Source organism: Lissotriton helveticus, chromosome 12 (genome assembly GCF_964261635.1).
Source record: "Lissotriton helveticus chromosome 12, aLisHel1.1, whole genome shotgun sequence".
Classification (NCBI taxonomy): domain Eukaryota; kingdom Metazoa; phylum Chordata; class Amphibia; order Caudata; family Salamandridae; genus Lissotriton; species Lissotriton helveticus.
Window position 1 is genome coordinate 727,762,091 of NC_136073.1, and position 17,129 is coordinate 727,779,219.

Sequence of the window (17,129 nt, forward strand, 5' to 3'; positions counted from 1 at the left end):
GGGGCTAGTCAGTCAATTTCCTCCAAATTTGATAATGCTGAAAACATATTTGATAGCTCCAAACCATTACTCAATTCACGGCCCTGGTTTGCATGGGATTTAGGTGACATACCAAATGTTTGTGTTGCCCAAGGGTTAATACGGTGAGTTTTGGTTAGAGGAGCAATAAGACTTGCCCTTTCAGGGAGCATTTTTGGTAGTACAGGTGGGGGGTAGAAAAAACCTAAGGGTACTGCTCTTATTCTACCCTCTCTAATCTCAGTTGCATCCCAAAATAGACGGGATGCCTCATGGGGTCGGTTAAAATTAACAATTAGGCAATCCCCAGAGAATTTCTTCTTAGTATATCCCACCCAATCCACACGTCTGCCTGTTTGGATGTATTCAGAAATATTGTTAGGGCCAGTACAGTTTGCATTGCACCATGTTTTTATATTGTCCAGTACTGAGTCGTTTGACTCAGTTTCCCCAAGTTTTAAGACTGGAATGTTCACCAAAATTGCGACAAAAGGTGTGGCTTCTGGTGGAAGGTGAACTGGTGGCCTCGGACGAGGTCTTCTAGACCCTGTTGTGATGAGTCCCTCTTGATTAGCGGGGAGGCCCAGTATCTGTGGAGGGCAGGGTTTGGGTGCAGTGTGCAACTTTGCGCTATCTTTACTGTCCATTTGCTCCATTCTATGAACAATTAACCCTTGTAATGGTGCAGGTAGAACCTGAGAGTTGACTGGTACGATATTTCCCTGCTCCATAGGGGATTGGGATTGCCTCTGTGGGTTAGTAAGGGAGTGTGGGATTATGTTGGATGGTGGGCACCGATGATCTTTCTCAAAAGAGGTTACAAATTTATTAATCCTGTCACATTTATTTAAAATATCGGAAACACATTCCCTTAAGGTTTCAATAATATCTGTGGAGATTTGTATAAGTACCCCTTCAAGTTTGTCAACCAGGACCTTCTCCACCATCTCCTTGATTGATGATTCTAGGGCACTTAATGGGGTGTTTTGTTGCTTACATCGCTGTGCACCTTGTGTCCATTGTTTGTTAATAGGCTTGCTGCTTAGGAATTCAGGCTCAGGTTCCTGGGTGCAGTCAGGTGAAGGGTGTACAATTTGGCAATCGGTCACTTCACCCTCCGCACCTTCTTGTACCAGTATATTGTCTATGTTTGTGTCTGGTGACCTAGTAATGGGTGCTTTTTCAATCACAATTACCGGGTTCAGGGGAGTTGGGTGTCTAGACGAAATGGGCAAAATTTGACTACCCGATGGTATGGGATCCAAGCCAAGTTCGCGCTCTTTGTCTGCAATTTCCTGATTCAGCTTACCAACAGCTGTGGTCAGGAACGACATAATGTTAGATGATGCAGGGGTTTTTCGCGCCACTTTTGCCTTGATTGTACCCCCATTAACAGATGTTTGGAGTTTTCGCTTACCCATTATCCGGGATGCAGGTCACAGGGGGGATGCCCGTCCCGTCCCCTGACGGCCACAGACGGCCCGCCCTCTGCCCGGGCTCCGCCCGGCGCCGTCCGCGCGCGTCCGCGAGGCGGAGTAAGCCTCCCGCTCAAGTAGCGGCAAATCCGGAAGTCCCCCGCTAGGCTCCCTGGGAGCTGTAGTCTCTAGCCGCTGTCCGCCTGGTGGAGCAATGCGGCGCGGCGAGACTGCAGCGGTAGGGACCCAGGAGCCGGTGTCAGGTAGCGTGGAGCGTTGTGCGCGTTGTCCAGCGCCTCTGTGGACCAAGTGCCTCTCTCCTGATGTATCCTTTTTAGGTCTCGCCTAGCATCGCAGCGCATGAGCAGCCCGCTCTGGCGAGATCTATTGTCGTCAAGTCGACTTAGGAAGTGGGGTGGAAGCTCCACCTCTGCTTTTCATTGGCGCGCGTCACACTTTATGTTAAACGCGCTTGATTTGCAGTGAGGCTTTTTGCTCCCCTTCCGGTCTCTTTTCCGGCTCGCCCACCTAGACTGGAGATTGTGCACGTGCACGGCGTGGCGTCTCTTTTGCTCGCGCACAGCATCTCTTCTGCCTTGTCCGCTTTGGCAACAGCGGCCGCATGTTTATTTAAGTATCTCGCTTTCACTTTAACTGCTATTGTTAAAGTGAAAGCGCGATGCAAAATAAAATACACGCTGATGCATTTGTGCATTGGGGACAATTCCCTCTGCTATGTTGGCAACCGTCTGCACCTTAAATATAGCTCTTGTCTCATCGGGAGTCCTTCTCTCTCAGCCGTTATCTATGTCATTGGCACATTGTCAGGATTACATTCACAGACTGCCTGTCACTTCTGAAGGTAAGCGCTCCGCGCACTTCGATTCTAACTTGATATCACTCTGCCCTTCCGTTATGATAGCACGTCACATCAACACATAAATGTATTTGTGTCTTTGGTTTTAGGCTTATCAAAGCCTCTGGTGTACTTTTTTACCCTCTTTCAACACCAGGTTGGGTGTGTCACACTGTTACTTACCCGGTATGTTCCACTTTGACCACCTAGATACTGCCCGTATTTGAGTACTGCGTTGGCGCAGCTGTCGGAGATCGTTTTCTTGGTCTAATTACAGCATGCCAAGTGATTTCATATCAATTTCAAGATACAGGACACTTCTCGTCTCATTATTGGTCTGCATGCATCCACAATTGCCACTTCTTCAATCGGTCTGTGTACACATGACTTCAGTTTCATTATTTGTTTTTAAATCAGAAAGACATAGGGTTGATCTACAGCCACACTCAACTTGTTTACATTTGGGGCTTTGGTTTATTGATTTTCATACACCGCCGCCCTCTTTTTTAAAAATTCCCTGCTACTTTTATTATGCATGTTCTGGTGCTCCTCTTTAGTTGTTAACCGCAACTGTGCTATACTCGTTATTACTTCTCTCCTTGCCTCAGACCTTGTAATGCTACTTTGGGCAGCCTTTTAGTCAGGTCAGGCTGTTGAATATGAAGGAGAGGTGACAGAGGTCCCATTTGAAGGGCGAAACAAACATTGACTGAGAAGTTTGGAAACTTGCACCACGATGTAAATACTCACTGATACGACAATAGTGGTCACGCAACTTGTTTGAAAGGTGAATTTTCTGTTTGGGTCAGAGGGAAAGCCAAGTGGCAAAATCAGTTGAGCTGAGAGTACAGTGACTCCATCTTAGCTTCCTTGATTGATGTTGGCGCTACCTCCAATTGCCTCAAGCCGGGCCGAAGATCTTGTTCATGCACCAGACAGGAGGGCTCTGACAAGGTCACCACTCCTTGCACTTTCTGGCCAATGTGGCGCACACCATGTAGATTGGCAGTACTGGGTAAATCAGGAAGAATTCGGGATCAGGGAGGGAAGATCTCTCCAGCAACAGGAATGATATATAAACAACACGCTGGCCCACAATCCAGCTATCGTTCCCTATAGACTCTCCAAATACTATATCCCTTCAAGAGGACTCACACTTACTGGTCATGGACTGTTTTATGTTCCTCTGATATTTACAACATAAGAAGCAGTTGAGAAGGCCTTTTATTGCAATGCAATAGGTCTCGCATCTGCAGTTTAAGCTATTAGTATTATAAATGACAATGCGTTTTAAAACCCAAAACATAAATAAAAGACATTGTCATTTACAATGTCAATAGCTCAAACTTGCGTGAATGCGAGACCTATTGCATTGCAAATGCTTGTTTTTGATGGAACTGATTCTTTAGTGTTGGGATAAGGGACAATAGCACTCACAGTCTGATGTTTTTTAACCAAATTGAGACTGGCTGAATCCTGTTCTATGTCATTGATGGATGGATTGCTGACAGGGAGATGACCTCCGTGTTGGGCTAGAGGGATGTCAATATCAGCAAACCAGCAACTGTTGTAAAGCCCCAGCTCGCACTACTGAGAAGGGGCCGCCTGACCCTAAAATGGCCACCAATAAAGACTTAAACTTAGAAACAAAGGACTCGCTTACGCCAGCTTTTTCACCCATCGGAGATGAACAGAGTCTCACTGCCCGCATTCTCCAACAAGACAATACAGCCCCCTGGCAGGAGATACGTGCCTCTGTCTGTTCAAACCTTATGCACCTTATGCAACCTTTCCCCCCTCTCCGCTCCTACTCTTTCCAGCTTCTGTCCTCTGTCCTCACATGCCCTTGCCCTTTGTCCCCACCCTGTTTTTCTGTGAACCTTAGACAGACTTCCTTTCGTCTCTATGGTTGTCTCTTCCCTTATCCTCACTCCCTCTCCTCCCCTACCCCCCACTACTTTCTCTCGCCTTTCACTCCTCCCCTAATTCTATTGCTGATTGTTTGATTTAATGTTTACTTGTTGATCTTCTTCTAGTATATTGTTAAACCACATTGTTGCACTTCCTGTCGTCTCTCCTATCGTCTCCTACCGCATCCTCACTCTATGTCTCTCTCTCCCTCTTCTCTCAATGTTTTGAGACAGAACTATTTTGTCTGATGCCCGATGGAGCTACTTGGTTTAGCTATAGGGGAAATGGGCCTTGGATTCCCTCCTTGGTCGTCACCTACCCAGTCGGTCTTTAGGCAGACTTCTTTTCGTCTCTCCTTATTGTCTCTTCCCTAGCCCCTATCCTCTCTCCCCTGAATCTCTCCCCTTGCCTGCTACTCTGCCTACCCCCTGTCCTTTGTGCCCTTTGACTAAGCACTCCTTCTCCCCTTGTTGGGGAAAGATCCAATATTTATACTCTGGAGTCTTAGCGAACCCGCTGAGTGAGTCCACTGCGCCAAGGGAGCCACTCACACTTGAGGTACGGTATGGCACCCCTTGCCAGAGCACTCCCTCTCCCCTTTTTGGGGAAGGATCCAGGATGTAGGCCTTGGAGTCTCAGAGACCTCTCTGAGAGAGTCCACTGCGCAAAGGGAGCCTCTCGCAATTGAGATAGGGAAGGGATACCTCTTCCCTTGGGATCACAGCTTACTGGACTTTGGAGGTTGCCTTGACTCATCTACCGGTTTGTGTCCCCGTCACCCTTCCCCTCTTCTCCCCATGCTGGGTCTCTCACCCTCCCCTCCCCTCCTCTTTCCCACCTTCTTTATCTGTCTACTTCCCCTACTCCAACCCCCCCTGAATCTCTCACCTTGCCTTCTTTTCCCCTTACGTATTTGTGCTTATTGTTTTTCTCGACCTTACAAGTAACTATGTTTCCATGCTTTAAGAACTGTGTAACCTTTGTAACGATGTAACTTGTAACTATGATCTGAAGCTCATGTAAAGCGCTCTGATACCTCCGGGTCTAGCCAGCGCTATATAAAACTTTTAAAATAAATAAAATAAATAAATAAATAAATTCCTCTTGAGCTGCTGAGGCTTCCTCTTCTTCCTTTTGTCGACCGAAGATGTTCGGTGAGTCGTCTGCCTGTATACATAGCATTTCTTGGCGACGGGCACGTCGGTCTCAGAGTATCTTTTTGGACTGAAAAGATCTGCAGGCCTCACAGTTTTCCTCTTGATTATCGAGCGAGAGGCATAAATTGCAAACGGAATGCTGTTCATTGTGAGGATACTTCGAGTGGCAATTCGGACAAAAACGTATTGGAATACGTTCCATCAGCAGTTCAATCCTGAAGATTTCTTTGGAAGTTGAAGAGGCCCGACCGGGTGTGGCCCATAGGCTGTGGAAGGGAGTTGAAGACATCGTTCCACAAATATGTATTCGCTCTGAATGCAAGTGTAGTAAAAAGATCGATACAATACCGTAGATTTGAACTCCTTGTTAGCGAACCGATGGAAGCTGGAGAGAGTCTCAAACCGGAGCGTAAGAGATTACATCCAAACCTGTTGGTGGAAAAAAATATCTAACTATGGAGCCGATGCCCATGTGCACTATCACCAAAGGGAGGAGTCACACAATCTTGTGACTTGAGCAACTTATTCGAAGAAAAACAACTTGTAGTCATCCGAGCCAAACACAAGATGGTGGACCTATGCACAGCATGTGTATCTACAGCACACATGCCTCTAATAAAAAAGGTTTTTCTTTTCTTTTACCTGGCTAGGGCCCCGCAGACAAGGAGCTTTGACTTAGCCAAAAAAAGAAACTTAGGTAATAAATATAGGACTCTAACTCCATCCAAGGTGCACATCCTTGAGGATGGGACAACAAGGCTCTTCCTAACCCTGGAGGACATGTGAACTGGTTAGATGGATGTGGGACTGTTAAACAGAGATGCGGTTCATGATAAGAGATCTCCCAGCCAAAGGAGTTTAGAACTTGCAACACGGAAAAGACAAGGTTCTAAATGTTCAGTGGGCTTTGTGGAGCCCAATCAACTGGCAGTGGAATCCGGTGGCCATGGAATGCGTGCGGATGAGGCCAACCATCAGAGCTGGAGGGCACCACTTGAGACTGACTCAAACATCATGAATGCATGATCAAAGAGCTGATGGGCTGTTAGCATTTGGTTGCTTTATTTTTTTAATTTAAAATGTTTTCTATAGCGCGAACAAAACTCTTTCGGGTGACAGATAACTTTACAATAATATCTAAATTATGTTTTACGATATGCTATATACATAAAAGTGGAGAAGGGCATATGACGAAAGATGCATGAGCGAATAAAGTTAAAATATTAAGAAAGACAAAGATAGGCACATATAGTCATAGGAGAAACAGAGTCTGGCTGGAGTCAGGGTGGTGTGTGGAAGGTTGAGAAACAGACAGACAGTGCAGATGTCAGAGATGTGGGTGGGCCTGAATAGATGAGGCCTCACATGGGCAGGTAGGTGTCACAATTGAGAAGGAGGTGTAGCCTTAAAATCGGAGAAATCTGTTGGCTGGTAGAAGTTTTACTTCTTTTCTGAAGGAGGAGGAGGGGTTCCACCTGGTCTTTAGCAGAAGAGAGTTCCAAATTTAAGGGACATCCAGAGAAGGATCGAATATAGGTTTTCTTTTTGATTAATTTTTGTGGCTTAAGTAGTAAGTAACTTGTGCTTCTGGAAGTTCTGTTTCCACCAGGTAGGGTCGATTTATAGGGCAGGTAAGAGGGGATGTTGTGATTAAGGCTCCCTGTTTTCCGTTTTTACTGATTTGTACAGATAAATACAGACAAAAAACCATTTATTTTCAGGTGCGTATTTATTTTTAAGTGTGGATAAAAGCAGAAATTGGGTTGTTTTTGAGTGATTCTAAATGCTGTCAGTCATGACTGCCAGACCAATAGCTGTGCGAAATGGCTGGAAAGGGGATTAAAAAATATAGGGATTTTAGTCAAGAGCCTTAAACAGCAGTAGCACAACCTTGTTATTAAAATTTACATATTTTCTTACAAATGCAAATTTTACCATCGGAGTGTGTATATATCATTGAAATCTGTCAGCACTTCAGGCATAAGTGCACATTAACTGGTTAAATAAATGCAGAAATATACACATTTCAGCTTAATTGTTTCACAAAACCTAAAATAAATATGGATAAATACAGGTAAAATTAGCAAAAAATAAATATGGATATATACAGACGGAAATTACAAAAATATAAATACCATAAAACTGTGAGCCCTAGTTATGATGCAGGCTGTATGGATCAGTGTCTAAATTTGACTCTTACAATTGGTAAATATACAAGAGCAAAAAATGCTCAAAAGCATTTGGCATGTATGGACTTATCCAAGGCCTTTGATTGTGTCAGCCAAATTGACGTCACACTTCCTCCTCTTTTGCACATTTTATTTAAAAGAGAGGAAGGATTTTATTGTCCTGCTTTACAAAAATTCTCAACACAAACAGTAGCTGCAGCCCTCACTCTATTTTATTCTTTAGATACCCCATTGGTTTGCTTTGCACTAGCTTCCTTTTTATTGGCTGTGTTGAGAATTCGTAAGGCCCCTTGCACTTTATCTATAGCACCTTAAATAACTACTTGCCAACGACACAGCTCGACTGCTAAACATATCTGTGTTTTTATTTTTAGTTAACCCTTCAGTGTAATGGTTATCATTCAAAACTTTGCACTGTATTCTCTTTTAAAAAAAATGGTATTGATTGCCTGCTTGTTTTAATGTATTCCTTTTTAATGTCATCATTTTAAAATGTGTACTTTTATGCAATTCATTTGAACTGCGAAATAAAGTTTATAAAGTAGGTAAAATAAAGGGTCATACAGGCATTTCTGAGATGGATCCTGGGCTCAAAAGGTAACCATTTTAGAGAATGAAGGTCAGGGGAGATATGATCTCTTATTTTGTTTGAAGTCAGTGATGAGCCGTAATGCCGATGGTCTTTAGCCGCATGAGTTTACTTTTTGAGATGTCTATGAAGGTGGCACTTCCATAGTCTAATTTGGATATGACAAGTACTTGAACAACTGTTTTGAGATCTGCAATGGGAAGGAAGGTTTTAGTTTCTTAAATGCATGTAGTTGATGGTTAGCACCTCTGGTGGCGGCACTGATGTGCTCTTGCATGGAGAGAGTATTATCCAAGATTATTCCGCTGGCTTTAGCAGAGTCAATGATGTGGGGGGTACAGTTCAGGGCAGTAAGATGTGGAAGCCAGTCAGTGATGTTAGGGGTGCAACTTGGTGGTGAGATCAAAAAGAATTCTGTTTTGAGGGCATTGAGTTTGAGATGGTTACAAGTCAGCCAATGTTGCATTTTTGTCAAGGTGTTACTAAGGGTGCTGATGTACTAGGGTGTGGAAAGTTACATGTAGAGTTGAATATCATCTGCATACATGTGATAGGAGATGTGAGAGAGTGAGTTCAGTCAAGGGCTCCATGTAAAGGTTGAACAGTGTTGGGGAGAGAATAGAACCTTGTGGGACGCCTAGTGTAACTGGCAACTGATTGAAAAGGGAGTGATGGATTAGGACACGTTGAGATCTGTTGTGAAGGAAGAAGGTATCATATCGCTAAAAAGACCCCAGATGAAGAACATACTATAATTTTTCAGGGGTAAGAAAGCCAATAATATGTCTCTTTTGATAAATAGATAAGAACTACAGTTGTCATTAACCAAAACATATGTTTTGACTCATAGGATATTGTCATCTGTTCGTAAACTAAAAAGACTTCAGGCTATGAATGCCCCTATGGAACTCTTTACATAGATGCAAGGTGAGCTGTTATGTGTAATCTCGTGGGCGTATCAATAAAGTTTTGAAATAAGGAAATTGGACTTTTGACCTATGGCTTACCCGCATGTTATTTTGGTTTTTAGAAAACTGTAAATAATCCACCTAGTTTTGAACTCGAGGATACAGCACCTATACAGCCGTACTGCAGTTTGAAAAATAGAGAACAGTATTGTCCTTGTACATTAGTACAAGTTTAGGTAAGAAAATGAGATGTATGAAAATTTGTCTCTGTAGACCTCAATAAACTAGTGTATATAATCATTAAACAGAATTCCTAGAAATAGGGACATAAAATGAAAGAGTGTATTAAATACTAAATTTTCTTTTCTTCTTCTTTTTTTCTATCCTTTAACTTTTTCTGTACTCAATAATTAGTAGGGTCTATGTTATAGAAAAAGCCACACGCAAACAAAAAACAATTGAAATGCTGAAATGTATCAGGCAAATGGATGACATTCATCATTTGAATCATTAAATGTGATAACTTGGGAGCAGTACTTGCTGATGTAATAATATATAAGAATGTCGTCAGCCTAAAGGTGTCAACTTTTGTATTTTGGCAAATAATCGAATTCTGGGTATCATACCTCCTTGTTTGCTTGTACACAATACAGTATGGCTTGGTCCTGATAATCTGTATATGCATAGGTGTAAAACATTTGTATATAAAGCGGTACATCATAAATGTGAAAATAATGTTATACCAATAGAATGTTGTAACAAACTGGAACTAGCTCAGTTATATTATTTCATGATGGAAGGCGAAATAAGTAAACCATTGTTATAATCTTTTTTACAGAAATTGGATGGTTAAAGTCCCGATGAAGGCATATTTTTATGTCGAAACGCGTCGACCGGATGCCACCTAACCTCCTTTTAAATTAAATTTTCTTGTGAATACACTTGTATCATTATATAATCTTTTTATCAAATCTGATCAATGCACTGACTTTTATTGTATCTTTTTTAATCAAATTAAAAATGTATATTTTCTAAACTGTACTAGTTTGTTTGTTTAATCTATTGGTTAATTGCTTTAAATATATGCCCGGGAGTGTTACTTTACATATATATATGAAGGAAGAAGGAGAACCATTTTAGTACGATACTGGAAATACCCATCCTGTGTACTAATAGGTTCAAAAGGGTTTCATGAGTCACAGTGTCGAACGCAGCTTATAGTCGAGTAGGATTAGTGAACAAGATTCATTCTGATTGAGTGCAGATAGAGCGTCATTGACAATATGGACCAGGGCAGTTTCAGTGCAATGAACAGGTCTGAAACCGGATCAGCAATGGTCCAGTTAATTGAATTGCTCAAAGTGATTGCAAAGCTGTAAATGCACACATTTTTCTAGGAGTTTGGCTAAAGTTGGGTGGTTGTTGGGAACAAGGTTGATTTGCGCTTGTTTTTTTTTAGAATAGGAATAAGTTGTCTGCTATTTATGCATTCAGGTATGACGCCTTGTGTAAGTGCAGCATTGATAATCCTAGTCCATAAGGGGAGCGAGAGGGGTCTAGGCTCATTTAGTAGTTTGGGTGGGAAGAGAATTGTTGAAGTGGTTGGAGTATTTCAGAGAAGTTAGGCGGTTTGAGATGTCACTTTCATCAAAGATTCTGAAGATGGACCATGCAGCATTGTTTTTAGGTTTGTGGAAAGAAGTTGGGCCTACTTCCTGAACATTAGTGGGGTGAAGGTGGGTGTACACTGTAGGTGTTTCAAAGCATTAAATATCAAGATGTTGATTATCATGGTTTTCTCTGCAAAGAAGGAGACAAACGTTTCACAGTTATGTATGGCTTTGATGTCAGGAGATAGGGCATTACTTTTCCTGTACAATTTGTTTTTGACTAAATTCTTAGCACTTTGAGGTTAGACAGAGATGGAGTGTCTCCATGTTATTTCAGCGAGTGTGAGGCCTCGTTTTCTTCTTTGAAGTTACAACTGAACCATGGGTTGGATCTTTTGAGCGGGACTCTCTTTTGTTGTTTGGGGGCAATGGTGTCCATAATGTTTGTCATGGAGTAAAAAAAGTGTTCAGTGCAGTCATGGGTGTCATGCATGTTGGGGGGGGGGCAGGTTGCACTGACTAATAGCCAACAGAGTGAGTGAGCTGATGTTTCAAGTGTGTCTTACCCATTGTTTGGCTTTCATAGGTTGTCCCTTAGAGGTAACTGCTTTTTCAGAGATGAAGAATGTGATGCAGTGATGGATGGTCCAGTTACAGGAAAGGATATATTCAATTTAAATGATGTTTTCTTTTGCAATGATTAGATCTAAAGTAGCCCCTCTGTTATGGGTGAGGCTGTTACAGGGTTGGATATGGGTGACGTCCCATAGAGGAAGGATTTCAAACTGTTCAGAAGAGGGTCACTAGTGTTGTTACAGTGTATGTTTAAGTTAGCAAGAATAATCTGATTGATACGCTCTTCGTTATTGGAGGAGATGATCTTTTCGATGAATGTGTGGTTGTCGCTGGGAGGGTGGTGTACCGTGTAGAGAGAGCATGTGGAGTTGTCGCTGGTGGTAATGTTGATCCTAAGGTATTTGCAGGATGGAAGCGATGGAGAGTGCATTTGCCTCATAGTTAATGTAGTCCTGTGCATACAGGATAGGCTCCCCCGGAGCGACCTGAACGGTCTAATCTGATGATGTTATGACTGGAAGGGACTAGTATGTCCTGAATTGGGGATGTGCAATATTCAACCAGCTTTCAGTTAGCATAAGGATGTCAAGTTTAAATAAAATATCAGCTATGTCAGCCATGTATTTTACTGCTGAGTGAAAGTTGATTGATGCACATTCAAGAGATGTTTTTATGGTGATAGTAGAATAATGTGAGATAGGCACTTGTTTGAGGTTCTTTTTATTGATGAACCTGGCGTTAGGGTGGGGTTCCCTAAGAGGGTGGGTAATAATAGTTTGATTTCTTCCAGCAGGTATCACGTGGTCGGTAGGAACATTAACATAAGTTGCCAGGAGGGAGAGGATATAGTTGTTCAATAACTGTCTAACTATCCTATTGGGTCAGGTAGAGTGGTCACGATTCGGCTTGCAGCTCCAACTGGGTTGCGGTGTCCAGATATTGGCAGGTTTAGGAGCAGTGTGGGAACTGGAGAATAGGAAGTTGAGATTCTGGAGGTGAGTCATGTGAAGGGATCAGTGATTCTCCACGTTGGAGGTGATATGTACTAATTGAAGGATGCCAGCCCTAATCTACTGTAATTCAGATTTTATGTTGGTAAGCGTAGAGTGTGTAAGATGTGAATCAGGTTTCCAGATCGGTTCCAGGCTGGAGTGTGCACTGCAATATGGAGATCTAGGCGACATTGGTAGGTTTATAGGGTAGTGGAATAAATATTGTCCTGATTAATAGGGGAATTGGTACTGGGTGCTATATAGGGGTGTGAGGTAGTGTGGTCAGGGAGTTTGTGCTGCATGGCAGTGTCAACATTATCAATAGAGGAAAGGGTATGATGGACTGTAGTAGTGCTCATGGATGTGTTGGTGTTCACCAGGGGGGAGAGGAGGAAAAAATGGTGAGGGGGGGGGGGCGGATAGGTGAGGTTATCAAGCGGAGGGGAGCCAGTGGGTTGTTGCAAAGGGGAGGGCAGGGCAATGTATGTGTTTAGCTTGTACTTGACGTGAGAGAAGAGAGTACAGAAGAGATGAAGTTTGTGATCAGAAGATTGAATGAGCATGTTATAGATGGAGATGGAAGCTTCCATATTGTATAAAGCTGAGGGCACGATATTGGGTGTGTGGTATGTTCTTGGTGGAGGTGGTTTTGAGTAGCGATAATAGCATTTTCCTCCATTGAGCACACCAATTTGGAATGAAGATTAGGTGATTCAATAGAATACATTTATTTTAACAAAGTTAGGTGTCTATGATGAGAGTTTAATTTCGGATGAGTATTTTATGTTTGTGATTTTTTTGAGTGTTTTTGGATAGGCTAGGAGGGCAGTTAATAGCTATAAATCCTGCATACAAACAGTCCAAGGACTGTGCATCTGAGTTTGCTCAGACCTATATTTGCTAGATAAGCTATCCCACTGGGGACATGCTGACAGAATGGCCCATGAGGGTGGCCAGGTTTAGGGAGGCCAAGGCATTCAGATGTTAAATACGGGCTTCAACTCACTGTACATCAGGAGAGTGGAACCTAAGGGAGGGAACACAGAGAGTAGGGACTAAACTGCCCACATCCAGATTTTGCTGAAGCTCTTTATTGGCCACTGGTTCACGCAAAACATAGCTGTGTGTTTATAATGGAGCACTTCACACATTAGGGACAATAGCAGATGTAGGCCCGATGCATAGGAGTGTGATTAGAAGGAGGTGTTCTGTGGTGTTGCTGGGTGGGATTTATACTTTGTTTTTTATATTCAAGCAGTGATGATGAAGACATGTGATTGACCTCACCCAATAGCTGGAGGCATATGCTGAGGGCTTCCAGTAAGATTTGCTTCTTTATTTGACAAGACTATTAGCTTCACCATGCTGCTGTCCAGCCAAGCGCAGGCACTGACCTCACTCTCATCTGGATTTAGCCTTTCCTGATGAGAAAAAAGATGAACATATTAGGAAAGGTTGCATGGTTTGGAAAAGCTTTACATTTTTTCTGTAAGTGTAAATGTAGTTTCTTGGCTCAGTGATGAAAGTTACTTGCCTCTAAGGCAACTTTCTAAATACCTCTGCCTTTTTCCCTGCCATTTAACTCTTCCCTAGGTGGCAAATTGTGTTTCCGTTTACCTCTCATGGATGTAACTATCAGATGCTAACTATTGGAACTATAATAGCCTTTCTTCTGCAAATATGTTCTTGTTAACAATACATGCACAACTACAGGAATCATTCTAGTGACAAGACAATATTGCAAGTAGGTAAAACATGGGGGAGTGCTACTCTGTAATGCCAAGGATCACATTAGTAGATTCTTTAGTCTCATATGCCTTCCAGACCTATACAGAAGCCAGTTTACTGGAATTGCTCTCCCAGAGGCAGGTTTGACCACAATTTCTGTCATATTTGGTTAGCAAATTAGTTGTCAAACCCCTTTATACGGAGTCCTCTGCTCTTACCACGTAAACCTCCAATCTCTAAGGGGACCTTTGTACAGAATGATAGTCTAGTCCGGCAGAACCCCACAGAACGTGTCAATAACACTCCTGAAATTACACAGGCATTGTGACTTCATTTTGTGATATCATCGCTTCTTGGTGACAAATGTAGACATAATATTCAAAGTAACCTAGAACAGTTCTCCTCCCCCACCTTTTCCCCAGTCCATACTCCTCTTCCAGTAAATTCTGCTTTTGCTCCCACATTTTGTAAATCACTTGTATCCTTATCTACACTGGACACCTTCATGGATGCTCTTTGCAAATTGCAAATTTCTTACCTGCAGCTTGTGGTGCGTCTCCCCGGATCGGATGTGTGCGTATACCACAACATGGTGTCTTGTGGGTAAACCTCGGCTCAGCAGAGGAGGAAAAACAGACTGGAAAAGTGAAAATATACTAAAGGAACCATATAGAAGCCAATTAGCCATTTTCTCAGGAATATGCATCCAATTAATCAAACACCACCAGAACAAGAAATAAATTGGCCTTCAAAGAAGCATCATATTGCCTCTAACACTTAAACCAGAGAATCACTTGCTGCTCTTTTAGTTATTCTTCAGATAGCAACACCGCCTTACTTCTCACTCTACATTCTAGTAGGAACATCCTTGCAAGCAATTTTGCCTCCTTTTATTTTTGCATATATCAGTTTAATAATGTACTTTTATTCAAGGCAACTGCAGTGCAATACAATAAAAAAAAGCAAAATAAAAAGTAAATAACAGATTGTTCCTTGACAAATTGTAAACACTTAAAAGAAAACATAAATGTAACATTGTATATATAATAGGCACAGAAATCCATATGATTAAACACCACGCTGACCTGCCACAAGACTGTTTTCAGAACTAGCACTGGATCACTTGCTAGGTCAGCCTCAGAAGAATGTAAGTAGAATAAATGCAAAATGTAAAAATAAAATGCCACTAAATGAGAAAAAAAGCAATATTTCAGTAAATGTTCTAAATTAATCAATGAAAAAGTTGAAATCATTGTACATATGTTCTCGCAGTGCCCACAATTGTTTACTTTGAAAATGGCCATAGAAGAGTTTTTTGACAAAACACTTAGGCTTAAGATTAAACTTATAGATGAACTAATTATTCTAGGGGTGGTAGACATGGCAGAAGCTACGTCAGTAGAGTTTATTTTTGTTTCAATGGCAGTGTATCGCATCTGCATAGCAAGGAACTGGCTGAACAAGGCTCCCCCACTATTTGCAGATTGGATTGCCAGCCTTCTCACTATATACAATCTAGAAAAAGCAATATATGAGAGGAAAGGCAGAAGGGCTAAGGCATTAGGGAAAAGAATTTGGCAACCTATTCTGAGGTGGAAAAACAGCAGGATAAACCTTGAATAATATAAGGAAAAGTGTGATATAACATGTATTCCATATTCGTTTGTTGGTTCAATTCTTTTTGTTATAATGATATGAAATGTATATACAATTACCTGAGAAATTGGAATGTGCTGTAAACATATGATGGAATATTAGGAAAATTCTTGGAAAATGTAATAAATATATTTAAAAAAAAAAAAAAGAAAAAGTTGAAATCAATCAATGAAATGTCCTCCTTAATCACTTTTTTAGTGGACCAGCTGATTGCTCCCAAATAATCAGTGGAACAAAGAAACAACATGAAGCCAACTGTAACATACTGAGTGAAGGTGCTGAAGCGCTGATCCACACCCTTAGCTAGGGTGTAGGGTGCATGGATGGAAAGAAGGTTGTTTTCATTTTAAACCTATGTGAAAAATATTTTAATGTAGTGTCTGATGACCAAAATGGTGCAGTTATTGTGTTATGGGAAGCAGCACCAGGCAATGTTGTAGGTGACAGTACATGATATAGAAGCACAAATTATAAATGTAATGGAGACTAACCAGTGTAGCCATGGGGGTAATGGGTTGCAGAGTGCCTTTACAACAAAAAGGGGGGTCATCAGAGAAGGCTGAATAACCGAGAGGGTGAGATGTGTCAGGCAGAGATGTTGTTAAATGAGTAAACGGATATCAAAAGGGCAAGAATGTGAATTTGTGACTTAAGGAGCTGCATTATTTTATTGTATTTAGTTATTTCTTGATTCATTTTTAAAGGCAAGGCTAGTGCCTACTGATGAATAAATATACCTGATGAAGGAGGGAGGAAGTGAAATAGCAATCATGGCTCACAACCTGAGCAGAAACTACACATCCAGTAAAATGTCCAGATCCTACCTACTCGTATTAGGTTGAAGGAAGCCAAACGTTTGACCATGGACTCACTATCCATGCCCCCTCACACTCTGAATGCCTACCAAAGGCAGACTAGCTCCTTTCAGACGAGTGTTTATCAAATAGTGTCGGAGACCCTAGTCAGACTGACACATGCAGGCGTGAGAGACAAAGTGCTTGGTAGGTTGCTGCCCTGACTGCACAAGAGATAATTGGCTCACTTCCTCAACCCTGCAGTCCTCACCCCTCCAGGAGAGACCAATACTATTCTTCTATCTCAGAGACCCTTGTTCTTTCTAGTTTACAGAGGGAGGCATCCTCTGGGCCATTTAGAAGTTCCTCTCAGAACTATTTGCACTTCATTTATAGTAGTGAATTGACACTTCAGGGTAAAAAAGGACAATATGGTAATAGGAGACTTACCTTATTTCCACTGTTTTGTCTAGGACCGCAAGAAGCATGGCACCAATTTGTTAGGTCTCATTTTGGTCAACCTTAGATTAGGTCATCCCTGACCGCGAGTCTTGCCAACAACACTTTTTATACATGTTTCCACAAGCTAACTTCCCTTCCCATCTCCTGTGTTTGGTCCCTTACCATTCTCCTCATTCCGCACCCTCACACCAATTAACTCTGCTCTCACCTTGAGCAAGGGACCTTCAACCTAAAACAATAGTAAACAATCTGTCATTTTCTGTCCTAG

The 17,129-nt window shown here is 42.0% G+C and overlaps 1 protein-coding gene across 2 annotated transcripts in view; it reads right to left on the reverse strand.

The window, feature by feature from the left end:
• Positions 1-17,129, reverse strand: part of NUDT17 (nudix hydrolase 17) — a 683,665-nt gene that overhangs the window by 465,442 nt on the left and 201,094 nt on the right. The window contains exons 6-7 of one of the 2 annotated variants that reach the window (XM_078669379.1): positions 14,488-14,586; positions 13,509-13,642 (exon numbers count right to left, since the gene is read on the reverse strand). The exons of the other annotated variant lie outside the window; for it this stretch is intronic. Of the exons in view, the coding sequence (XP_078525505.1) occupies positions 13,509-13,642; positions 14,488-14,586 (233 nt within the window). The remainder of the gene's footprint in view (positions 1-13,508; positions 13,643-14,487; positions 14,587-17,129) is intronic. 2 annotated transcript variants of the gene reach the window in all.